This window comes from Podarcis liolepis (genome assembly GCF_965112155.1).
Source record: "Podarcis liolepis genome assembly, chromosome: 12".
NCBI classification, from domain to species: Eukaryota; Metazoa; Chordata; class Lepidosauria; order Squamata; family Lacertidae; genus Podarcis; species Podarcis liolepis.
This window is the reverse complement of record NC_139563.1, coordinates 29,660,051-29,687,036: the sequence shown is the minus strand read 5'-3', so window position 1 is coordinate 29,687,036 and position 26,986 is coordinate 29,660,051. Positions and strand designations below refer to the sequence as shown.

Below are 26,986 nucleotides of genomic sequence, written 5' to 3'. Positions count from 1 at the left end.
AATCATTTGCTCCAAATTCTTCAGGTCGGGCATTGTTTTCTTTATCGGAGAAGACTGAGGCAAAGAAGGCATTGAGGAGTTCAGCCCTTTCTGTGTCCCCTGTTTGCATTTCACCATCTTCTCCTCTGAGTGACCCCACTGTTTCTTTGTTCTTCCTTTTGCTACGAACATACCCATAAAAGCCTTTTTTGTTGCTTTTAACCTCTCTAGCAAGCCTGAGTTCATTCTGTGCTTTAGCTTTTCTGACTTTGTGTCTACACGTGCTGGCTATTTGTTTGAATTCCTCTTTGGTGGTTTCCCCCCTTTTCCATTTTTTGTACACATCCTTTTTTAATCTTAACTCAGTTAAAAGTTCTTTAGATAGCCACCCTGGCTTCTTTAAGCACCTTCCATGTTTCCGTCTCATTGGTATTGCCTGACGTTGTGCTTTTACTATCTCCCTCTTAACAAACTCCCAGCCATCATGAACTCCCTTTCCTTTTAGTATTACTGTCCATGGGATCTCACCCAGCACTTCCCTAAGTTTTATGAAGTCGGCTTTCTTAAAGTCAAGAAATTGAGTCCTAGTATGCTTGGCTGCTCCTTTCCGCTGTATAGTAAACTTCAGAAGAGCATGATCACTCGCGCCTAATGATCCTTCCACTTCTACCCCACTAACCAGGTCATCAACATTGGTTAGGACCAGATCTAAAATGGCTGTTCCTCTTGTTGCTTCTCCCACTTTCTGGACAATGAAGTTGTCTGCAAGGCCAGTGAGGAATCTGTTTGACCTTATGCTCTTGGCTGAGTTTGACATCCAACAAATATCCGGGTAATTGAAGTCCCCCATTACTACTATCTCCCTTCCTTTTGCATGCCTGGCCATCTGTTCCAGGAAGGCATCATCTATGTCCTCCGTTTGGCTTGGGGATCTATAGTAAACTCCCACAATGAGGTCTCTGTTATTCTTCTCTCCCTTAATTTTGACCCAAATGCTCTCACTTTGGCTTTGAGGTTCTAAATCTTGGATTTCTTCACAGGTATACACATCCCTGACATATAACGCCACTCCTCCTCCTTTCTTGTCTGGTCTGTTTCTCTGAAATATCAGAAATGTTTTCCTAAGAGTGTAACCCTATACATATTTACATGGGTGTGAGTCCCATTGAATTTAATGGGACTTACTTAAGAGTAGATAAAGAATGCTCTATAAGTAACTGTATTACAGTTGATTATATGTAAACATACATAATATATTACACAAAATGGACCAGATATTACCATAGTAGGCATCTCTTTAGGGTTTTGAGGAAAGACAGATATAAATGTTTTAGGTAAACGTCTGGGCAATACTATACCTGAGAGGAATTCAATTGCACTTACTATCAGGTAAACATAATAGATTGCAATCTATAGAAGATGCATGCAGCCTGTGCTTTTCCATGAAGACTATTGATTGCTAGCTTTCTTTGTTGATTCTGCCTCTATACCCAGGTGGAATCTACACACATGTTAAAAACGTTTTGAAAATGCTTTTGTTAAAAATCATTTTGAAAAATGCATTGAATTTGCCATAGCTCACAGTCACCATCTAGTGTCACAATTGCATATTGCACTTTACAACACATTCAGAGTGTTTTATTTGCAGCTGTGTAGCTGAGTCCAATCAGAAGGTTGGCGGTTTAAATCCCCGCAACAGGGTGAGCTCCCGTTGCTCAGTCCCTGCTCTTGCCAACCTAGCAGTTCAAAAGCACGAAGTGCAAGTAGATAAACAGGTACCGCTTCGGCGGGAAGGTAAACGGCATTTCCATGCACTGCTCTGGTTCGCCATGCTGGCCACATGACCCGGAAGCTGTACGCTGACTCCCTCAGCCAGTAAAGCAAGATGAGTGCCGCAACCCCAGAGTCGTCCATGACTGGACCTAATGGTCAGGGCTCCCTTTACCTTAGCTGAGTCCCCAGTGGGTCCAGTCCTCCTGAGCTACAAGTTGCTTCTCAGCTCACAATCCAGTGAAGGCATCTGTAGCGCTCTCTCTCTCTCTCTCTCTCTATATATATACACACACATACACACACACACACACACACACACACACAGAGCTGGGTAAGTGGTCTCTGGAGATGGGCAGAGGACATTTTGTGTAGCCAGATTCTGCTGAAAATGTCTGGTTGAAAGATGTTTGGTTGATTGGGGCAAATCTGAGCCGCAGATCTACGGTATGTGCTACATGCCCTGCCATCATTTCGGAGACTCTTGGTTTGTCAAGAATTCAGGCCTGAATTTGAAGGCCTGCAACCTTGTTGATATGGAGTTGTTCTAAGAGAGGGAGAAAAACGTTTCTCAATCAACTCTCTCCATGCCATGCATAATTTTATAAACTTGTATCATATTGCCTCTTACTCTCCTTTTCTTTAAACTCAAAAGTCTCAACCGCCGTGACCTTTCTTCATAGTGCTCTATCCCCTTGGTCATTTGGGTTGCCCTTTTCTGAACCTTTTCCCACTCTTACTGAACTTGCCTTTTAGAATTGTTTATAATACAAAACATCAAGCTAAACACCCTGTAACTTTGAAGAAGCTAACTTCCTCTTCTGGACACCAGGTTTTACATAGCACATCCTGTAACAGCAGTGGACATCTGCATTGCTTCACAGTTGAAAATTTGATAAGCAAATGTCTTATGTTTCCTTGATGAGAATTAACAGAGAACTACTTCCATGTTTTTCTGAAGGGGCAGTGGAGCTGCTTTTGTCTTTTAGTGTGCAACTCTGATTTGTGCCATTGGGTGGCAGTATTTTACTAGATCTTTCAAGTTATTTGAGGATTTGTATCATAACAAGGGGGACTGCACTCCTGTCTTTGTTCAGGAGGTTGTAGATGTGCTAGGAAAAGAAAAAGCTGTAAATTCTTTTCCTAATCATGATGAATGCAGTTGACAATGCAGGCGATGTGGCAATTTTTTATTATGATTGGGTGAATGGAAGTTGTGTGTTACTACATTATTAGAACATTTTTAATACTGGCATATTTGGGACAATTTCAGTTTTCAAGTGAAGTCATTTGTTGCCGTAGAGAACATGGTCAGAATAAAGTTACTTGGCATTTATTGTCTTTTCCCATGTGCAATACATACATAATTGCAAATATGAAAGTTTATACCCAGTAATGTCATTGAGCATACCTGACTTGGGGCTCGTCCACACTTTGCTTCTCCCACAGGTCCAAGAGGGTTTCTTTGCTTTCTAGACATGGGTCTGAGTAGTTTTCCATTTGCCCCACTGCTTTCCCCAGGAAAAAACCTACTATTTAACACTGAATTGGAGCAAACATCAATCCACAGAAAAAACAATTAACATTTATTCCAAATCAGAGGTAAAGAGCAGGGTTTTCCAGGAGAAACCAGCAGGACAAGTGGAAGTGTGGACGAGACCTCATTGCTGAATAATGTTTATTTTTAGAAGAGTGAAGGTAGAGTAGAACTGAGTGCCCAGGAGTAGATGGGATTTTTGTTCATTTTTGGTGTGTTGGGGGAAAGGCAGTGCTTTTTTCGGGGGGCGCGGCGCAGGAGTACACATACCCCAAAACATTTTGTGAATCTAAGTTTGGCCTCATTGTGGGGCAGTATGAGTAGGAAAATGAGAGTACCCCTAAACATTTTTTAAGAAAAAAAGCACTGGGGAAAGGTGAGTAAATTTCCTAAGTATGTTACAAATCTGTTAGTTAAGGTACCTACTGCAAAACACCTGAGTACGTTCCATACGAAGTTGGCAAGGGAGCAGTAGTCTTTTTCATAGTTCCTCGGGAGTGACTTATGTGATGGTTTTATCCTTGCTGTGCACACATTGGCATTCCAACTACTGAATGTTGGGCAAGCAATATCCCTGTGTTTAAGGGGTCCAGCTGCTTTGTTGGGTTCTCCACTACTCCAGTTAGATAGCCCCAAGTACCTTTTGGCATTGTTACTGAGATCAAGAATGCTCAGTTCTGTACTGTGCTACAGGGAAGTTGCCACACTGCATGCTTAGGTCCACTTTAGATGTTTATATATGCGTATAAACATATTGTGATTATATATCCTTGTGATTAAGGTGTTTTATCTGAAACAGGATATGGGACCTGGTATCCCATTAAGGACTTATCAGAAATGTGCACTTAATGTTTGGGCTTTATTAAAGCTTTTACAGAATTGCATTCAAGACTTGTTTTGAATGATAGCAGTTTCAAAATACAGGGTATTTTGCTTCACGTGGCCTTTTTTGTGTTGTTCCTCAATTATGCCAAGCCAAGAGAAATGCCAGCCATTCATTTCTCCTCTTTCTCTTCCTGCCCTCAATTGCAACATATAATTTCATACATTTTAGGCACCTCTTTGCCTTCTTTTGTGTGGGGTTTTTTGTTGTTCTTTCCATAAATTACATGGAACAATGGGAAAGATCTGCCTATCTGAACTTTACAGCTAACCTGTGTATGTTAGGAAGTACAAAGAGAATCTATGTAGGTACTCAGTAGCATTCCACCAACTTAAATCTAAGCATTACTGGATGGCGACTTTCAGTATGACAGTTTTCATGCTCTTTGCACTACAATGAAAACTTACTGGGAAAGGAGCTGCATTTCTTGAAGCATATTGTCTTCTCTTTCTGCATTCAAGCTGGGTGGGGGTAAATGCTTTACTCTATTGGCCTTTGTTTTTGCTATTTCTATTCTTTGGACCTTCATCAGTACAGACTGGTGAGTTACCTGTCGGTTGAAAAAAGCTGGCAGATGAAAAATTGTCAGTCCAACAGAGCTGCCATCAGTCATGTTTACAGAGCAAAAGCAGGGCTTTAGCTGATTTTTTCCTACCTGCAAATGTTCTCCTTTTTTGCTTATTTATGTCAGGCAGCCATTTTCTAGTAGGTTTATAAAGTGTTCTGGCTCTGTGTAGCAGTGGATGCCATTTTATGGATTTCAGGTGATAGTAAAAACCCAGAGCTGTGTGTCTTCCACCATTCTGCATTTGTACACATAAGTCAGTATCCTGAGAAACTCACACATGCAACCATGCAAATTCAATCAATTTGCAAAATGTACATTTTGCTCTGTGCAGAATTTGGAGGAGGTGTTTCGCACAGTGTGCATGGCAATAAGTTACAAAGAGCTGCTACGTGGTTGGGGCCCTGAACTCAACCTAGCACTATCAGGGTCCTCTGTTGAAAACATAGGAAATATAGGAAATATCAAGTTAGACCATTGGTCCATGTAGCTGAGTACAGTGGTACCTTGGTTCTCAAACTTAATCTGTTCCAGAAGTCCGTTCCAAGACCAAAGCATTCCAAAACCAAGGTGCGATTTCCCATGGAAAGTAATGCAAAACAGATTAATCTGTTCCAGACTTTTAGAAGCAACCCCTAAAACAGCAATTCAACATGAATTTTACTTACTAATGAGATTAATTTTACTATCTAATAAAATGAAAGCAATAATCAATGTACTGTACTATAAAATAAATAAGACAGTATTGTAGATGATAAAAATTAAAACTACTTTTTTTTCTTACCTGCACTGCTGATAGTCATTGTTTGGATTGGGGGGGGGGCTTTTATACATTTCTGCACACAATCAATCATTCAGTAGCTGAAGTGGCTTCCACACAGTCACAAAAACAAATTAACCGAAAAAGCCTCAAAAACAAAAACGCAAAATAAATAGCAAAAACAAAAGCACCAAACTTAATCCATTCTGGAAGTCTGTTTTGACTTCTGAAATGTTCGAAAACCAAGGTGCAGCTTCTGATTGGTGCAGGCGCCACGGAAACAATAGCCGACAACCGCATCGGATGTTCAGCTTCCGAAAAATGTTTGATAACCGGGACACTTACTTCCAGGTTTTTGGCATTTGGGAACCAAGATGTTTACGTACGAAGGCGTTTGAGAACCAAGGTACCACTGTACTGGCTACACTGACTGGCAGAGCCCCACCAGGGTTTCAGTTTCAGGCAGGGTTTCCCCCTAGCCTAACCTAGAGATGCCAAGGATTGAACCTGGGATCCTTTGCATGCAGAGCATGCATGTTATACTCAGCCACAGCCTTTTGAGGCCGTCTGCATTGGGGGGGAAATTACACAATGCCCAAATTCACTATTGGGAGAGAAAATACAACTGTAACGTTTCCCCCCTTTTGATAGAAGTGAGTGCAATTTGTAGCCTTTTCAGAGTGGATTAAGCACGACAAATTACAAGCAAACAGTTCCAGAGTTATTTGTGCTGGTCTCCTCTTAAGGTTTGAGGTGGTTTTTTTAAGGAGCCATCTATAACTTTTCTTTATTTCTTTGTAGAATTGGACCAAAGTTGAACCAATTGCTACCCCTTCAGAGGAGGTAAATCCTGCCAATTTGATAGCTGCAGTTGTTTTCCAGCAAGGGCAACCTTTTCAATTTTAGGGGTGGTCAAAATGATACCACTTAATGTTCCTTAGGGTTTCTTGGAGAAATAGTCTGAAAATGTCAGACTTGAGAAAGGTGCTCCTAGATAAGAAACTGTCAAATTTCAGGCAAATTGACCCAGAGGTTTTTGTGCTAGGCACCTTTTAAAGTTGATTTTGAGTGTGTGTATGTGCGGAACTAAAAGGGATGTGAGTCAGGGTAAAATAATTTCCTCCGCTTACAAACTTGACGTGTCAGTCACAACAGAGCTTTCCCTCTCTCCACCCTGGCATCTGCTCTTCCTATCACTCCTTTCTCACTCTCACTCACACACACACCCGTATTTTCCTTATATGAAAGACGATAAAGGTGTAGGTTTTTTTAAGCAGTCATTTGTCTGTAGTTTCATTTTTGGCCACCACAAGGGCCTTGGGGAGGGGTACTTTGTAGGATGCCTTGTACAGAACCTGCTTCACTTGGACAAGCCCAGAAGCACCCCACTGCAGCTAAGGGCTTGTCTGATGCCACTGAACACCCCTACTGCAAACTCATCCTTGGTCAGTGTCATTTGTCAAACTCCTTTTCATTCCAAAGAGTTGCTTTGGAACAGGAGACAATGAATTTCTTCTTTAACTGGATTGTGTCTGGCCAGCTTGTGATCTTTTCACTCACTGATTACTCAGAGGGAGAGAAGGAGGAATGGAAAGGAAAATTCACTTTAGAGGAATGCTCTAAGAATCTTTTTAACGCAAACATATATACTTCATGAATTTTAATTGCCATAGCAGGGCTACTGGTTAAAGCATTGTAGTTACTCTATGATCAATAACTGTCTACCTGCAGTCACTTAGTATGTATTAAATGGCTGGGAGGACTACATCATTGCTGTTCATAGGTTAAAAGCAGTGTAATAATGTGTGATAGAGATGCCCTTCAAATCCATAATGAAAACTGCTCTTTAAAAATAGAAGCAAGCTTCTGGGAACATATTACATCATCTTAAGATGTATTGCTTTTAGAATGTTGTAGTAACTGTAGACCGAATGCCCTTGAGTGATTTCCTTCCCCATCTGCTCCATTTTAGTCTTAAGAAATAGAAAACTGAAATGATGTTCTAGGAGAAGTGCTTTTAAATTAATGAATGGAATTAAAATAAAAGTGGTATTGTAGATACACAGCTCTTCCAGTTATTCCCACTTGCTCTGTGATGCAAGTGAAACTAGGGTAACAGGCTCTTTTTAAAACCCTTGGGCACATGCAGAATCCAGCAGAATTCAATGTATGTATTACAGTGAATAATACAGTTTCTGTATCAATGTTCCCCCCCAACAGAGACCTGAATGAGTCACTGGGAATGCTTGGATAATCATATTTTGGTTTAATAAATGGGGATATAAAGGAGCCCTTTGGTAGTGTGCACAAGCCCTTCACTCCTCTGAGGTGCAATCAATAAAATTGGACAGCTCATTATTAAACATAGTTTCCGATTTTGTCCAAACCAGGAACCTGCAATAAGCCAGGTTATTAAACTAACTTCAAACAGTGGCTTAATATCCCGAATTGTTCCAAAGCTTGCATTTTCCTGGATTATTTTTTTAATGACTGGTTATTGTGTACTGGTTGTTGTAGTGTTTTTTGAAGAAATGTGAAACCATTGTTAGTTGAAGACTTCCTGGCACATGCTTGTGTATGGGCTGCATACATTGGCAAAATTCTTGGCCATATCTCAGCTTCTTAAGATGAATTCAAACCAGCTCACTATTACATCTCAAAGGGAAAATATCTGCCTTGGGGTTGTTCACAACCTCTAAAGATTTTCTGTTGATATTAAACAGTCACTGTATTTCAGATCTTCACTATAACAATAAAGAAAACAATGTGTTAATGCACTATGTTAGAGGTTTATCATCATCAATACTATTACGGCTATACTTGCTGTTGTACTATAGCCAGTGTGGACAAGATAAATATTGGAGCTGGATCCAAGAGAGGTATGCTGTAGATTTACAGAATGCCCTTAGGTTGCTTTCTCAACCTTAAACATGAAATTATATTTTAGAAGTTTCTTTTTTCTTTTCTTTTTGCTATCTGACTGTTGACTTCATATTGAACTATTGATGTAATATCTGATTACATTATAGTGTGAATATTTATAAATGTGAGCTGCTTGCTAGATCTGAGAAGCAATAATTGCTCACTCTTCTTGACTTTGCTTCAGTGTCAGAGGCATAGCGTGAGGGGGGCTGGGGTGCCCCCCCGGTAAGGTTTCAGGGTGGGCGCCTTTCTACCCATCATGAACCATTGCATCCTTCTCAGACACCCTCCAGCAGGAGGGAGCCTGAGGAGGCATCAACAGCTCAGGTGTCCTGAAAGCCCTGTGCTGCTTGCAAAAGGAGTGCGGGGCTGGCACTTGCCTGTTACCTCCTTCTCAGCTGCCCTCCAGCTGGAGCTTGGCGGGCACCTGAGAAGGGCACAACAGCTCAGACGTCCTGCAAGCTCAATGCCATTTTTGCAAGTCTCACAAAGTGATGCTGGGCTTGCAGGGTGGCGTGAGGGGCAGCCAGGCAGACAGTGTAGCATGGCCCCCAAGCATCGGAGAGACGGTGCTGCCCCTCTGTCTGATGCTGGGATGATCCAGGGCTGCGAGGGCGCCCAGAAGGGTTGTGGCAACTCAGGTGCCCTGCAGGTCCCATGCTGCCTGCAAAAGCAGCGAGGGGCTGGTGCATGAAGCTGCTGCATCCCTCCAGCTGAGAAGGATGCAGTTGTTCCGGTGGCGTGTGCTACAATCCAAGCAGAGTTATTTGGAAGCAAGTCTCACATAATACAGTGGAAGCTATTTCTGCATAAAGATGCATAGGATAGACTGTAAACACTCAAAACTTTCTATAAAGCAATAGCTGGTAGTTGGAGGCTATAAGCAGTGTTCCTCCATAAGATGGGAAGACTGTCCTATCTGCTTGGTAGAGCAATAAATGTTCATAATTTGAGAAGTGAACACATTGTGCTGTTCAGGTACTTGGGGTGCATAAAACTGGAATGTAGCTCTGTGGGCCCTGCACATGATTCTGGTGATATGCATGATGCATCTCCTAAATCACGAGTGGGAAACCTCTGACCCTCTAGATGTTGTTGGAATCCAACTGCTAACAGCCCCAGCCATTGCCTTCATGGCTGGTGGTCAGGGATGATGGTAGTTCTTATCTTCCACGTGTTGCTGGGCCTAAAGTTTCCCATCCCTGTCCTACATATTGGCAGTTGTGGGAGCATGGTTCAGTTAGAAGCCCACAATAATAAGTGCAATACATCACTAATCATTTTATTTATATACAGTGGTACCTCGCAAGACGAATGCCTCGGAAGACAAAAAACTCGCAAGACGAAAGAGTTTTTCGTTTTTTGAGTTGCTTCGCAAGATGAATTTCCCTATGGGCTTGCTTCGCAAGACGAAAATGTCTTGCAAGTTTGTTTCCTTTTTCTTAAAACCGCTTGAAGAGGTGCAGTTGCGACTTGACCGTGCTTCGCAAGACGAAAAATTCGCAAAATGAAAAAACTCGCAGAACGAATTAATTTCGTCTTGCGAGGCACCACTGTGTGTGTGTGTGTGTGTGTGTGTATAAAATAATAATACATAAATAAGCTTACATAATTTTAAATAAGTGATTCTGCTCATAGTTTTTTATATATTTCCTTAATAAAGGGTGGGGAGGGGGAACATTACATAATAATATCATTCATGTACTCAAAGCCTAGAAAATATGTATCAAACGCAACATTTCATAAAATTCTTAATTTGCACTTATTAATGCACATGGTTGTACAGAGTCCTGTACCTTCAAATTCTCATACATAACAAAAATACTGCACTTTTCACAAAACATAAACTTGTTTACACTTTTCTTGCTGTAAGAAAATGTCTCAATTTGATCATATAGAAAATATTCCAAATTCTCCATAACAGTTCTAAGAAGGTTGCATTATGTTTCCTGTTCCTCATAATTGATAAGACATTCTAGATACCACAAGGGGGTGTATAATAATCTCCTGATCCTCTGTTGGAACTTACATAGCTAAACAATAAAATTAGGGGATCTGAAGGAAGACAATAATGAGAAATTTTTCTATATAGATAGGAATTAATTTCATTGTTTAAAAACTTAAGAGACATCTAGTAAATATGACTTACATTTGCTCTTACTGTGTTTTAGTGACATTGTTAGCCCCTGAATAGATTTGCCTCAATAATTCAATATTTTCCCCCATGGTTTTTGGTTTTTTATACAGAGGTTAAGTAGAGATATTATGATCAAGAAAAACAAAGTATATAACTTGAATTAATGATCTAGGTTACTAGAGGCATGATGCAATTGAGTTGTTGTTGTTTTATTAAAAAACCAGTTCATGGTGGTTGTTTTTTATCCTCCCTCTCTTGACAGAAGAGCATGGAATCTGAAGCGCTACCATAAACATATTTTTTTCTCTTTAACGATGATGTGTCTGAGCAAGATTTGTTTCTTTCAAGCAAAGCTGCAGCAGCACCTGGCAAACATAGATGCCTTTAGCAAAACGATAGCAGTGAGACTGTTCACAGATGGCCCACAAGGCATTTTTCCCCTCGTCTGTCCCAGAGGTTCTTGTTAAAAAAAAAATCAATGGAATCTCCTGTTTACATTTTTTTTCTCTTTGACTTTTTTCCCACAGCCATAAATCAAAAGGTTTTTATTTATTTTTTATAAAGAACAGCTCCTATGCTTTTTAATATCTTTGCACACTGTTTTGTACTTTTAAGCATGTGGCTTGTTGAGTGAACCTGTTGAATTCTCTACCTCTCCTTTTGGGGGGGGGTTGCTGCAGCAGAGATGCTGTTCCCACTTTTTAAATATTTTATCAGCCCTGGAGTAAGTGAGTGGTTCCATTTTAGAGTTCTGTTGCTGCAGGATGTCTCCTGTTTTCTTCTGTGAGAGGAAAGCTATCTATGCTTGATCTTAATGAATGAATAATTTGTTAAGTAGAAAAAGAAATCTTCATAATGCAGGCCAGGTTAATATAAAAGGCTGATTCCCTATATTACATGAAAACTAATGTTACTGAGTAAAGAACTGGACTTTTCTCAGCCTCCAGGCAGCACCCCTCACTCACCCCAGCTCCACACCCTTGCTGAGCATTTTCGCCTGAATGGAATGTGCCCTTGAACTGTAATAAAGCCCTTCACTTGTCTAGATGAAGGACAGAGGAGGGTGAGTGAGCGTATGCAGATGCTAGCCTATAGTACAAAAAATAAAATTTTACAAACATTGCTCCATCCAATTTTGCCTCTGGTTCTACCTACCACTGGCATGTGGTGCTGGAAGTTTACCAGGAAGGGAATGTGCCCCACCCCTTGTTTACAACGGAGATGATCCTAGTGGTCTGGTAGCCAATTTTGGGCTGGTAAATTTATTCTCATTCTCTCTCTGCCTCTCCGTCTCTTTTTCTCCCTCTCTCACATCTTTCCAAACTCTTAGTCACCTTTTTTGGAGTTTGCTAACCCATATACTTCAGAGTTTCCTTTGCATGCCCACTCCATTTCACTCCACTGATGCCAGGTCACAGAACATATATCCCAATGTTGGCATCCTTCCTCGAAACTCTTTTTTCATAGGTCTTCAGCTTGTTGCTCACGTCCTGTTGTTTTTCTTCTTCAATTCGAATATCCCCCAGCCTCTGCTTCTCAGGAAGCAAGGGACTTGAATCTGCACACACAGTTTCTTGTGTACATATGAATCAGACCAAGCACAAGAGAAAAAGGTACCATGCCCAATGTTTCCTTTGTGCTATGAGTCACCAGAGATAAAGCCTGGAATCTGTGTTCAGTATCAAGGAAGAGTCTTGGAATATGCCTCTCAGCATGTGGCAAGCAGGTCTCCTTATTTCTGAAGAACTACAGATTATTTGCACACACCCTCACAATTAAAGGTACAGGTTTACAGGGCATATGGAATGACTAGCACACATACCTGAGTGGTAGCCTCTCTTTTTAGCTATTGAGCATGGCTCCCACATGAGGCTGCCACCTTGCTGAATCTAAGTACATCTGGGTCTGGTCAGTGCTGGGATAGGTGACAGTGTGGAGTTCCCTGATGGAAGAAAGGTGGGCTGTAAATACAAGTAAACAATATGCAGTTGTACAACCCAATTATTTCCATAAAAATCCACTCCTTGTTTTCCTCCTATCCCCTTTCCTGTGGCAATAAAAAAAACCATACTCTTCCAGTGCAACAACTGTCTTCTTTCCTTCCCTCCCCACAAAAAAGCAGGGAAGTGGACTAAAGAAGTTAGTTACTGCATCCATGAAGGAAAGAAGTCAAGTTTCTAACACTAGAACTTAGCCCAGAAATTGTCTCGTTTTCCTACACACACATCAGTTCCCAGTCTCTTTTCATTTTTCATTTTTCCAGCCACACATGGAGTCCTTCCAAAGACAATAGTCAACTTCTGGAGAAGGATAGGACTGGCTTGGTGGGAACTTTCCTCCCTCAGGCAAATAAAGCAACCTGGCTCTTTGGGCAGGAAAGCAGCTGAGGTGAGAAGGGGCTTTCAAAATGGTGCCACCATTTCCCTTCTCCTTTGCTCCCCCCTCCATGGCTAGCTGTGCCATCAGAGGACTGCGGGTCTCTTGAAAATAATGGAGCCAATCTCGTACTTTTGTTTTTAATTTCTCGTGACTCTGTAATTTCAGTTTATCTCCATCTTGTTCCAAAATTTCCCAATACTTTGGCCATTTGACCTCCATATTGAGTTTTTTCACCGCTTTAGCCTCCAAAGGTGACAACCATCTAGGGGTTTTGTTTTCCAGCAAATCCTTATATCTAATCCAAACATTGTATAGTGCTTTTCTAACAATATGATTTTTAAAGGCCCTATGCACTTTAACTTTGTCATACCACAAATATGCATGCCTTCTTCCACCTCTCTCTCCTCTCCTTCCCCGGTGTGTGCCTTGTTTATGTCACCAGCCACAAGTATATTGCAATATAGACAATCAAAAGCACTCATAATTCTTTTTTTTACATATTGCAGTTGGGAGTGGCAGCCTTATAGTGCCATGGTCCATATTGAGCATATTGGGCATGGGAAAGAGAGAACCATTTTCCTTCAGTCTTTTTTGCTGCAGATTGGTTGAAGGTACATTGTAACAGATTGAATGGGACTACAAACCATCATAAAATATATACACTACCTAGGTTCTAGGTCTGTTCAGAGTTTGAAGCTTGCTGTACAAGGAAAATGCCAATGTGGAGAGAGGAGGCAAAGGAGAGCTCTTCCCTGACTGAAAATCTGATTGGAAATGATTTCACCAGGGCTCTTCAATCACAGTGCCTTGGGGGAGGGAAGTTAAAGTAATATATCACCTTGTCATTGTCTGTTCGGCATTCTTTTCTAGTTCTGTTAATGGTGCTTGTTTGGAAAATGTGGGATGGTCAGTTCCTTCTGTCTCTGCCACATTCATTCCTGCCAGTTCAGCTTTGCATTCGGTTTCTGATATTTATGGTGCCAATTGAGCAGAAATCAAGCCCAAAACTGTTTTTTCCATTCATCATAATTCTCTATCCCCTACAGCCATCTGTATCACCTGCACCCACCCATTCTATGATGTATGCCATTTTCAAACTGAAAACCATTTTCTACAAAACTGCATTCCTTTTAGACTGCTATCTAAATCAAGCATGGCCAAACTTGGCCCTCCAGCTGTTTTGGGATTACAACTCCCATTATCCCTAGCTAACAGGACCAGTGGTCAGGGATGATGGGAATTGTAGTCCCAAAACAGCTGGAGGGCCAATTTTGGCCATGCCTGATCTAAATCAATGTTAAAGGTGACTGACCCTGTATCTATCCTACTGGAATTCAGTAGATTTCTTACCTTGAAGCTGGTGTGTGCTTCCCACCCCCTACAAATCACCCGCTAAATGTTAGGGGAGATTAGAGGAATCCCCCAAGACTGTAAAGATTGTCCTCACAAAAAACCACTGCAGCTACTCTGTAACCTGGCAGTATGCATCCCCTTAAAAGGGGCTACCATGCCTACAAACGTCACCCAATTCTGTCAAAAAATTATAAAGTTATAGACTGTTCCTTTATTGCTCCTGTGAAATTTTGTCAACTAGCCACAGAACCTGGTGTTGTAGGGCAGTCTGTGATTTGTATTCTGTTATTGTCAAAACTAGATAATGTTGAGCAGTAGTTTGAGAAAACAAAAGGGGGTTGCATCATGAACTGTGTGTGCTTACACAAAGATAAGTCTTGTAGTGCTCCACAGTGCTTACATGTGTATTCAGGTAAGAAGACTAAAATGTAACCATCCCAACCATCCCTTCTAAGAGATGATAAACACAACTTAGATCCTAAAAACCCCAATTATTACCAAACTAAAATTCTCTTTTTCTTAGTAAAAGTGATGTGTTTCTGCATTGCTTCTTAATGGAACAATAATAGTTTCCATGAAAATCAACTGGTGATCATTTTGCAAAGGATGCCTGTCAGAAACGCTTTCCTGCCGGGTGCCATTTAGACTCTCCTGTCTGCCACCCTGCTCAGGTTTTACTTGCTTTCAGAACACTGAGACAAGAACAGTTAAAATCTGAAGGGAGAAATGGCATGCTAGCCCAGTCAGCTGTGTGTTTTTCCTTTAATTCAGTTCAGTCAATATTTGTGTTTGAGTCTTGAACGGAGAAAAAGAGATGAAAAGTAAGCTGCATTCTATGCTTGCAATTAATTTATGTAGCAAAAGTAAAGCAGATGGACCACATTAGGTATAATCCCAACCCTCTACCAAGTCTTGAAAGCGAGAGTGGCAATCATAGCAAATCTGTTCTGTAAAAAACATCCGCCCAGCAGCTGTGTTTCCTTCCTGTTTACTTTTCCATTCATCCCCTATTTCTTTACTCTTATTTCTCCATTTCAGTCCAGCTGTAAATCATTTTTATCACATAGTTCTGCAGATGACCCACTAACTGTACACATTATGGAAATGTAGAAGCTTTTTGCTTCCTTTTGGTTTCTGTCCTTTGCAAAATCTGAGCAGAATTATTTTCTAGAGGGTGGTGCAAGGCCTTGTTTGGGCTGGCTATGAATGAACAATCAATATGCCAAAATACTTTAAGTTTGTGTTGACACACAAGTTTAATGGTGGTTTCATCCATTAGAAACTGAAGTCAGAAGCCAGGTTAGAAATTGAAATAATAACTACACTATCATTGAGGGAATTTATACCCCGCCCTTTGTCTCCAAGCAGCCCAGGGCAGCAAACAGATACGACAGTTTAAAAGCAAAAGCATTCTAGTATTCTGACCTCATGGGTACCTGTTGTTTTCTCCAGCTTTAGTGGCCTAAATAGAGCCTGTTTGGGGTCTTTCTAAAACCTCAGCATTTGAAATGATCAGTCTTAGAAAACAAAGTAATAATAATAATAATAATTTATTATTTATACCCCGCCCATCTGGCTGGGCTTCCCCAGCCACTCTGGGCGGCTTCCAAAAAAAATATTAAAATACTGTACTACATCAAACATTAAAAGCCTCCCTAAACAGGGCTGCCTTCAGATGTCTTCTAAAAGTCTGGTAGTTGTTGTTCTCTTTGACATCTGGTGGGAGGGCATTCCACAGGGAGGGTGCCACTACCGAGAAGGCCCTCTGCCTGGTTCCCTGTAACTTGGCTGCTCGCAGAGAGGGAACCGCCAGAAGGCCCTTGGTGCTGGACCTCAGTGTCCGGGTAGAACAATGGGGGTGGAGACGCTCCTTCAGATATACTGGACTGAGGCAAAGTGGCAAAGAGTTCTGTTTTCCTTCAAATATCAGAAACTACAAAAAGCAATTAACAGAGCAATCTTATCCTCTAGTTATGCCTGCTTGGTGGGCTAAGATTGTTCGTAAGAACATAGGAAGTGCCTGCTGGATCAGCTCAATGACCCATCTCGTCCAGCATCCTGTTCTCACAGTGCCATATCAGATGCCTGTGGGGAAACCTGCAAGCAGGATTCGAGCACAGTTGCACTTCCTCCTGTGTTTCCAGCATTCAGTAGTATTCAGAAACATCACTGCCTCCAACTGTGGAGGCAAAGGATAGCCATCATGGTTAGTAGCCTTCAATAGCCCTCTCCATGAATTTGTCTAATCTTCTTTTAAAGCCATCTAGGTTGGTGGTCATCACTGCCTACTGTAGGAGCAAGTTCCATAATTCAGTTGTGTGTGCACTGCTAAATCACCTCATCCAATAGAACACAATGCAGTGCCAATAGAAAAACATACATAACTTGGTTAACTAAGGCTGCAATCCTGTGCGGTCATATTGAGGCGTAACCCCTTTTGAATTCAGTAGGACTTTCTTCTGCATAAACATGCATAGGAATGCGCTAAAAATACATTCAGTATAACAATACAATGGTACAATTTGGCAGGACCAAAATACCATTTACATTGTAAATCTAAAATATCTCCTACACAGCTCATAGCATTATTGCCCCTGAACCCTTTAGGTGTTCTGCAAAAGTAGACACTCTCCTGGTAACTTGAATACTTGAGTTAACTTGAAGATGTTCATTCAGATGTCATGGGAAACAAGTTTAAGCAAATCACGATTGGAGCCAGCATGTCAAGGGAATGGGGGAGAGTAAAGGGAAATGTTTGAGCATGACACTTGTTTTTGGCTCAGTAAACCAGTTTATGTATCCAGAATTGTTTTGCCAGAACCATCCCATTTGGCCACATTTTACTCCATTTTGTAAATCTCAAAGTTCAATTTCTGTTTCACCAGCAAATATCCAGTAAAACATCTTGCCCTCCCTGGCTCAGTTCTCTATATCAGTTTTGGGGACAGGGAAGAGCTAAATGTACACTGACATTCTTACAGGGGGGAAAACAAAATAAGTTTAATAAACTTAATATTACTGCTGGACATCATAGTGCATCCCCTTCAGTTAGGAAATTCCCAGTGTTTGTGGTTAGAAAACCGTATCTCATCTCCTTTACAGCAAAAAAGCTGCATGTGTTCCCCTATAGATCCTGATCCAGCATAAGGGGTATTGTCATCTGAGAATGGAGGGTGTAGAGGGAGGCATCAGGTCCTATGAATTAACAGATACTTCTGTTACCTCTCAGTACTCGGATACTGCACTGAGTACGTAGATAATGTCCCAACATTAATAAGGCAAAGACTTTTCTGTGACCTGTATCTGAGGTAATGTCTGAGGAAAAATTCCTGGAAAACATTCATGGGAACATTCACAGAAGTAATAAGGGGGTAATATGGAGAAAGACATTTGTGGAAAATATTTCATTGCAATTTATCGCTTTCTGGGATTTCTCTCTAAGAGTAGATCCAATCCCTATTTACTCAGAGAACTGTAATGCATTGTCTCCCTCATGTGAGTGAATCCTGTACTCCAGTTCCATTATTTCTTGTGGGTGGTGGATTCTAGTGCATGCCCAGATGCAAGTTGTTATGCAATATCTTTCCCATTCATTTAAATTGATAGATAAGTCATGGGGCTCTGGGTTCAGTTATACAACTTGAAAACATCTGCAGTTGCCTTGGAAATGATTGGTAGGAAAGGATTAGCCTGTGTGGAATGAGCTCATTTTAAAGACCATATATAATTTGGAGCTTTCAAACCCTGGCCTAATAGATATAGTATTCTCATTTTCCTAGAAGACCATGACTACCTCACAAGCTCTCACACTCTTTTCCTCATATTTCCTTCTCTTGTGAATTACCCCTCCCTTCCCAAAGCTAACTGTGGTTTGCCAATGTGACTTCCAGTATTAATGATAAATTTGGCTAGCTCCAAACAAGAGTTTGTCAAGCTATTTCTGACCATGATTGTAAGAAGGGCTGCTTTTTCAAGGGCTGCCATCAAGCCAGCCCTTGAGTCCATCTATAGCTCCTTCTTCACCATTCCTGTAGAGAGAAGCAGTTTTTTTCTCCACCTGCTTAGCACCTACTTTGCCTCTGTCTTCACTGAAAAGGAAAGCAGTTCTCAACATAATGATAATAGAATAAAAGATGTACAGATACAGCCCAAGATAGGAAAAGAGGTGGTAAGGAAACAACTAGCTACCTTAAATGAATTTAAATCTCCAGGGCCTTATGTGTTGCATTCAGTGGTAGTAAAAGGAGCTTATGGATGTAATCTCAGAGCCTCTGTCTATAATCTTTGAGAATTCTTGGAGAACAGGTGAGCTCCCTGCAGATGGGAGGCAGGGAACTGTCCCCATCTTCAAAAAGGGGTTGTGTGGCCATCTGTCATGGATGCTTTAGTTGCATAGCAGGGGGTTGCAACTAAATGACCCTTAGAGTCCCTTCCAACTCTACAATTCTATGATTCTACTGTTCTGAATTCTGTACTCAGTGCCCTGCACTGCTGTGTTGGAACCTCTTGTACCTTCCAAGTATAAAATAGAATCCATCCGTGTTAATAAAACTTGATACTGGAACATTTCCTGTCTTGGCAGAGGAAAACATGTAGCATTTGGTAACACCACAGTGCTCTAAGTATTATAATAACCGGTATTGACACAGAAAGCATATGGCCTTATGTTACATATTGGGTCAAGTACATTTAATGTTAGTCATCCTTTCCTGTTTATAAGTTATCCATCCCTTAAAAAAGAAAATAATTGTGGTGTTGCATAAGAAAAAAACTATTTCTCTTAAGAAACAACAGTTGTAATAAACAAAGACCGCATGTATGAGTTTTTTGGTGGATATTACAGTATGTTGTGATACAGGATTCTAGATTATGGGATGTTGGTTTAATCATACTCTTCCCAAAGACAAATACTTGGAAGCTAATGCCCGTTCTGCTACAGTTAATGCCCATTTTGAAGTGCTCAGGACTGCTACTGACTAAGCTGTTTGAGTAATGAATCCTGGGGTGCATTGACATATGGGTAAAGCATATTAGATTTTTTTATTATTATTAAACCAGTCGCTAGGTTAGACAGTATATTTTGAAAATGAAATGGTAGGATCACAACTGCAATCCTTTGCAGCCTTACAGAATGGGAGTGGGAATAGAAAGATCAGTTTACATAGATACCATTTCTATTGTCTTTTCAACCCTGCTGTATTTTTAAGTCCGATGCTCTAATACCACTTGCAACAAAGTGAAGTCGAGCCAATCCACAGTATTTGCATTTTGAACAAACGCTTACATGCAAAAAGACCTCAGATTTGAATAGTTTAAGTTAATTTTGTCCTGCTTATTACATTTTATTTTAATGTTTGTTTCATTTTGCTTTGGGTCACTCCTTGTGAAAAAAAAGAGAGACTAATAAATGCAATTAGTAATAATCAGGTGAAAAAGCGTATGTTGTGTGTTTAAGTGAATGAGTTCACCTGCAATAAATAAAAAAGGTGAAGTATGATTCTGTTCCCATCCCCCAGCCACTGTTGCCTGAGTGAGATAATTCAGAAGTACATGCATTGTTTGTGTCATGTATCTTTTGCCAGTTTAAGCACAGAAACCTTTGTGTCTAAGTTAATGTGTGAACATGGTAGGATTAGAATGTAGACAGTCAATATATTATAGAACAGGGCAGGAACATTGTCAGAAGACGTCCCAGGTGGCTTGAGCTCTGGAAGTATCTGGATTAGGTTCCAGGGTAAATGTTTGAAAATTCTTCTATTGACAAAAAATGTAGTCTAAGAAAGAGTGGGTCACCTGATAAATATGACCTTAATATATTGATGGAAGAATAGGCATGTTTGAGAGCTGGACCTACCATTAGTCACTGGTATTCATTGTCTGTCTTTGCCAAGAGTGAGAGAGGTAGCAGCTACGTCTGCAGCAAACTTTGGGTTTTGTTGTTTTGCCCTGACGTAGATTTTGTTGAGACTGCACTGTAAGTGTGTGTGTGTGTGTGTGTGTGTGTGTGTGTGTGTAATCTGCCTTTTTCAAGCATGAAAATTTATTTGCTTCTGTGGATATTGCTTACTTCCAAGAACTTATTAATTGAAGTATGGTCTATAAATCCATTAAATAAAACAAATAATGACTCTGCTGAATAATTATTTGGAAATATGACAGACATGCTGATGAGTGGGTGTTTTCTGGGATGTCCTGGTATCTGAAGAAGCTCTTACTCTCTGAAACTCTCTATATTTATAGGTCCAAGCACAAGTCCGCCATGCAAAACTGAACTTTGACAAGCTGAAAACTGACGTTTGTCAAAAAGTGGATCTTCTCGGAGCAAGCCGATGTAATCTTCTGTCTCATGTGCTCACAACATACCAGGTATCGGAAAAGAAAGTATCCACTAAACCAGAACTTCTGCTTAATAATGATACCCACCTGCCTTTATGTAGCAGTCCAATCAAGTTTTCCTCCCCATAAGGCTAAGGTTGGGTATATGAGCAGGAAATGTTAAGTGTCAGTCAACATGCAAGTGTTAACTTTCATTGGTTCTTTCCATTACAGACAACCCTACTTCACTTTTGGGAAAAAACATCTCATACCATGGCAGCTATTCATGAAAGTTTCAAAGGGTATCAGCCTTATGAATTCTTGATGCTAAAGGTAAGCATATATAGTGGTTTGTTCATTTCTAGCCTACTTGGCAAAGTAATTTGGATAAATGAAAGAGGGGTGTCAAGCTTCCTTTTTGTAGAACTTTTTTACACTTAGGAGTGTTCATCAATTTCTATATATCGTAAGTGCAGCTAGTCCACACACACTATGCTAGCAGGCACTTCTAACATGTATTAAGAAGAATGTTAAAATGTATGTTGTAATCCCATACATTTGGGTCAACCCATGTATGTAACCCATAATGTTGGGTTGGTATGCATGTAATTCTAAACCATGGTTTGGTGCTCTGCAGACAGTCTTCAGTCGCCTAGAGCAAAGCATCTGCCTCACCCCCTCTCCCCACCCCTGCGTGGCCTGGCGAGGAATTCTGTCAAGTTCAGAAGAATCACTGCTCAGTGCTATATGCAAACCAGGAATTTTGGTTTAAAACAAACAGCGGTTAGTTAAATAAACCAGCTGCACAATTCATATCACATCTAGTTTGGCCTTGAACTTTGTTACAAAGCAGATATTTGAATTTGAAGCTAAGCAGGTATGTAAGTTTGGTCAGTAAGTCCAACACAATAGCCACTACAGCATACTCCTACTAGTGAAGCTTGCTTATAAGTGTGCTCTCCTGTTATCAGAAATGAGCATACGGGAAAATTATCTTTTGGAATGCCTTGCCTTCCTAATGCAGAATAAGCATGTTCTTAGTTTCGTTAAATAATTATTTGCACAGACCACACTGCAGCTGTCCAAATTAAGGAAGTGTGTCAGTTTTCTAGCATCTGAGTACAGCTTGGCTTTTTAAGTTCAACAGGTTTACTTTTCAGTTTTCTATTGTAGTTAATAATATAATTAATAAATCAACAATTTTATGAAGTGATCATTTATTCATGCTAAAGTGTTATCTCCAGAAAGAGAGACTCTGCCCTTGGGAACGTGTCTGGAAATAATACATTGCTTTAGCAGTGGGAGTTCTTCTCTCTTCGCTAAACTCTGGTAATGAACAATCTGATAAAAAATGTTTTCTTAGCTTCAGGGTATATTGTGGAAGTAATGTAATTGCAGCTGTGTTTCCTGATAGTTGTATTTGTGTTTAAGAGAATATTTTTAATGCACTAACAAGTCCAAGAATTTTGTTGCTTGTGGGTAACCAGGGGAGTTTGTTCAAGTTTTCAGGATTCATTCTTTTTATTGTTAGGAGAGTGTTGATTCCTCTTGACTCCTTTTTTTGTTAAAGATTAACATTTTAAGTTTTGAAATATGCTGAATAGAGAACATGGACGCACCATTCATATGGTATTATTAAACTTGGATATTTTGTAAACCACTTAGCTTTGTAAACTGCTTAGAGGTTCTATTTACAGTCAAGCAGTATATAAATTTTGTTAGATAAATAAATTTATTTTAACTGCTTTAATATTGAAAGCAGAGAAAGAAAAGAGGACATAGGAACAAATAAGAATGGTAATATGTGAGGAAGGAAATGGTGGAAGGATAAATTGCAGTAACCTTGTATTAGGGGACCTTCAGTGTTTTCTCAATTTCCCTTTTCTCAATGGTCAGTAGTGAAGCATCACTATTTTATGATTTAGAAAATATTATTGAAGAAATGTTGAAAATGAGCTCAGGAAAATATAACTAGGTTCCTTGTCATCTCCACAACCCTGAGAAGGAGGCTAAAATTCTTAAATGTTGCAGTAGAGTCTGAAGACCTAGTAATCATAACTACTGCTGTGAGCCTCACCATTTCTTATGAAAAGGCAAATAGGATTTGATGGGGTTGTATCTGGTATCTGTTACATTACAAATTGTATTATATGGTTGCTATGTATCTTGCAAAAGGAAGGGGGGAGTCCAGTACTAATTTTAAATGAGTTTGATTAGACACAGAGGCAGCTACAAAGCCTGTGAGATAAATTAATGTCTTTACAGTTTCATCAGCAACTTCTATCTGCTGCTTTCATGTATTCTGTATTTTAACATTATCATTGCCAGAAGATACGTCGTTGCTATTACTCAACCTTATTTATTTTAAAAATAAACCTTATTTACAAGCCTAGTTCTTCTTGTCAGTAGTAGTTAAAAAGAAAAACAATTTGTATAACTTTGTACCAGAATGCTACTGAAACTGCCATAACATATTCATTTAACATGTATTTTGTTTTAATTTTCTGCTTGGCATAAATTTCAAATTTTGGCTTTAGTACTTATAGTGTGTTCATTTTCCTAATCCAGAACGCAGTTATTGTGAGTGTGCTGCTTTGCAATTTCTTTCCATGTTCCCTTTTGTCTGTATGCTTAGGATTATCATGTAGGCTTATGGTTAACTTATTCAAAGTTTGAATTCAGCGGCACCTTTTTCTGACCAATTATGTAGTTGTTAATATTGCATAAGCTTTCATTGGTTACAATCCACTTCAGTTGCGAAGATGGAATGACCAGAAGTAGGTCAAGACAGTTAATGGAGTGTTTACCTGCAGTACGCCTCTTTTTTCAAAGGGATGCTAACCATAATTTAGTGGTAGAGGACCTGCTTTGCCTGCAAAAGGTCGCAGGTTCAATCATGTCCATGAGGGCTTGGTGAGACTCCTATCAGTGTAGACAAGAACTGAGCTAGGTGGGCCAGTCTGAGTCAGTAGTAAGGCTGCTTCCTGTGTTCCTACTTGGGCTCCTGTTTTGCTACCTCAACTAGCATTTTACCAACCAGAATCTATTCCCTTGAAAATGGCCCTTCTGAATATTGTTCTAAAGTGTCTAAGAAAACAGAAACATTAAAACTTGTGAATCTATTTCTGGGTTTTATGTCCATTCATATGTTTTCTTAAGGATGGTTCCATTTGGGTGATGTTAGATTGATGTAAGAGCACAAGGTTATAGGGTGATATTATTTAGTCCTGAACTATGCTGCTGCTATTACTGATCTAAGTGGTGTAACTGGTACCTGGGTCAATCAATCAAATACCTTTATTGGCATCACAGTATAAAACATCTCAAGTAAGTGGAATAATTAAAATGACAAGGGTAAAGCTATCAAGGGTTATAAGGTCACACTATGGTTGTATGCATTTGGATATTCTGCTACACTCAGTGCCTTGGATGGAGTCCACAGTGACGCCACTACCCCCAGATATAAGAAAAGCATAGAAATTCCTTAATGAAATATTTTCTTTCAAAATCAGTCGGTGATCTTGATAAAGTGACTGTTTAAGATGTGGAAATATACAAAATTAGTAGCTCGCAGAAATGTTTCCTAGCCTGCTTTTACACACTCATTGTTACTCATTGTCACATTAAAAAAAACCTATACCAACTCTCATAAATCATCTGGAGGCAATTTCTTAGTCTCTAAAGGTGACCGGGCCTAGACTATGTATAAATAATTATTGTGTAAAAAATATTCATCTTATATAAATTGCTTTTTTTGCAAGCTTAAATCTAGGTTCAACTAGGCAATAATGTTCCTTAATAAGGGTTTTGCTGTTGCCTCTTCTGTTAATTCACCTGCTTGAGGAATATATGCATCTCCTGGGCTTCTAATTCATGTAAATATTTATAGAAAAGCTTATTGTGACGGGAGGAAGAAATGAAATTGCCTGTTTGTTAACTAAAAACACTTAAAAATACCAGAGGTAACTTAAGTACAAACAGCTGTTTTTGGATCAGCATTACATTGGCAGGACTTTGCAACGCCTCCACTAGTGAATCAGTTTGTTTAGCTTTGGGACCAACACAGGAGCTAATGGAGATAAGACGGAATATTCTCCACTTGGCACCCTGTTTGGAATTAAGAACCTTGTGGTAGATCATCTGAGAATGTGTGAAGAAAATCTGATTGTGCCCCACCTGGTTTATTGTGCCCTAGTATTTCAAAAGATGGATAGATAATTTACGGTAATTTAAAAAAATCTTGTTTTTGCTGTTTGTAACTTGTATTTGCATAAAACATTCTTCCTACATGGTAGGATGACAACATGTTAGTCAAACATCTTTAAAGTACTATTATCAGAATCAGACTCATCAAATCATAGAATCACAGAGTTGGAAGGGATCTCAAGGGTCCTCTACTCCAATCCCTTGCAATGCAGGAATCCTGCCCACAGTTGTCTCTGGGTGGGTTCGAACCACCAACCTTCCTGTTAACAACCCGATGCATCACTTTCCCTATCTCAGAATGCAGACCATGCAACAGCAAATAGCATGAAATAGAAAACTTTTTTTAAACAAAAATAATCTTAAGTGGGCAGAACACTGTAAATGTAGCTGTAAACTTATAAGTGGAATGTTCAATCTTTTGGCAGCCTGAAAATTGCATGGTAATAATGAGGTTAAGAGTCTGATTCTTGGAACAGCATTTTATTATATCTTCTATTATAAATCCCACAACTTGCAAAACTACGCAACGTGCTTCTTTCTTTTCAAATAGAGTAACTTGTGTTAGTCTGTTGCAGCAGTCTTGTGACTCCTTAAAGCAGTGCTTTCCAAACTTTTAATGTTGGTGACACACATTTTAGACATGTGTCATTCTGCAACACAGTTTTTCAGTTTTACTAGCAAACCAGAGATTAAACTAACCCCTTATAAGAGATACAGACACTTATCACGCAACACATGTACACACTGCAGCTGACACACTAACGTATTGCAACACACAGTTTGGAAAGCTCTGCCTTAAAGACTATGGGAGGAATCCTGCTAGAGCCATTGCACTCATGGAAGAGCTTTTGATCCTGTGAATGCCTCTACTAATGGACAAAAAGGGGAGGCGATTTTTGCCAATTTACCCCTGTAGAATCCAATGTCACAAAAAAGGAATCCAGATAGTGGGGTACCCTTCAGAACATCTAGATGCTTCAGGAGGAAGGATGAACTGGCAAATAAAAAACACCCCACCCTCCCCTCTTCTTCCATTAATGGATACCTCTGCTGGATCAAAAGTGCTTCTTATGAGCACAAGGCCACCAGAGGAATTTCCTCCCTAACAAACTAATTGTGGCATGCACTTTAATAAAATTCACTCAGTGGTGGTACTAGAACTGAACAATGCATCATAGCTCCATGGCCCTGATGTCCCCAGGGTGGGGAGATGACTGCAGCCCATCAGCAACAGTTGCCCAAAACATATTTTCTTCACCTCCTTTCATTCCTTCACACCCACACCCACACACCATTTTTTAAAATAGTGGGCATGATGTGGAACAACCCTTCAGAACCACCTTGGTTTCTCAATGTGCTGAGCCTCTGGGCTCATGAGGGACTGTGAGAATTTAAGGTGATGTGCACAACTGTCTGGAGCTTTGTTCTGCCTTTGGAAAAGGAAAGGCATAGGAGTCACTATTGCCACTGTCACATGACCTGAAAGGAGGAGAAAAGGAGAAAACCAAATGGAAGGTTGCATGAGCAGGCGGAAAAGAACAAGCCACTGTTGCTTTCTTCAGCTTTATTTCACAAAGGTTGGTGGGTATGCTGGAACTCAACAACCTCCATAAAATGTTTTGAAGAAAGCAACAGCAATCCTCTCTCTCCTTCCTTCCTCCATGCTGCGTGGTAAACCAGGTCTTTTTATCTCGTCCTTAACTAAAAGAAGGGAAAATTGGCCAGTTTGTCCAGGAAGGGGACAAATGGTTCCTTTTTTCTTTCTATTTACAAAGTAAAGAAAGGGGGATCTTGTTCCTTGAGCTCCTTCTTCCACTCACTTATCTGGCGGCAGAAAGGAAGGAGAGCTTGGGGGAGGAGGGATGTGTGTGAGAGGGAGAGAACATGCTCAGTCTGGGAGGTGGGCTCCCATAGCACGTTTTGTCCAGGTTGTCGAGCCCATTTCTTTTCTTTCTTTTCTTCCCCCCTTTATTTATTAATTTTCCCAGAGACCCCCCAAAATACATGATACCCAAGTGAAAGCCATTGATGTTCCTACATAGTAGTCTTCTCATGTGTAGCATAGTTGAATCACAGATGGGGACAAGACAAGAAAAAGCTTGTTGTGGTATTTTAAGAGACGTTCTACTGATTATTCGTAAGAACCTTGTATATCAAAGCTGCCCTTTGCCACTGATGTC

The 26,986-nt window shown here is 40.2% G+C and overlaps 1 protein-coding gene across 12 annotated transcripts in view; it reads left to right on the top strand.

The window, feature by feature from the left end:
- ICA1 (islet cell autoantigen 1) overlaps positions 1–26,986 on the top strand; it is a 74,308-nt gene that overhangs the window by 29,192 nt on the left and 18,130 nt on the right. For all 12 annotated transcript variants that reach the window (XM_083468320.1, XM_083468317.1, XM_083468323.1 and 9 more), the window contains exons 7-8: positions 20,526–20,651; positions 20,835–20,933. In XM_083468320.1, coding sequence (XP_083324446.1) covers positions 20,526–20,651; positions 20,835–20,933 — 225 coding nt within the window. The remainder of the gene's footprint in view (positions 1–20,525; positions 20,652–20,834; positions 20,934–26,986) is intronic.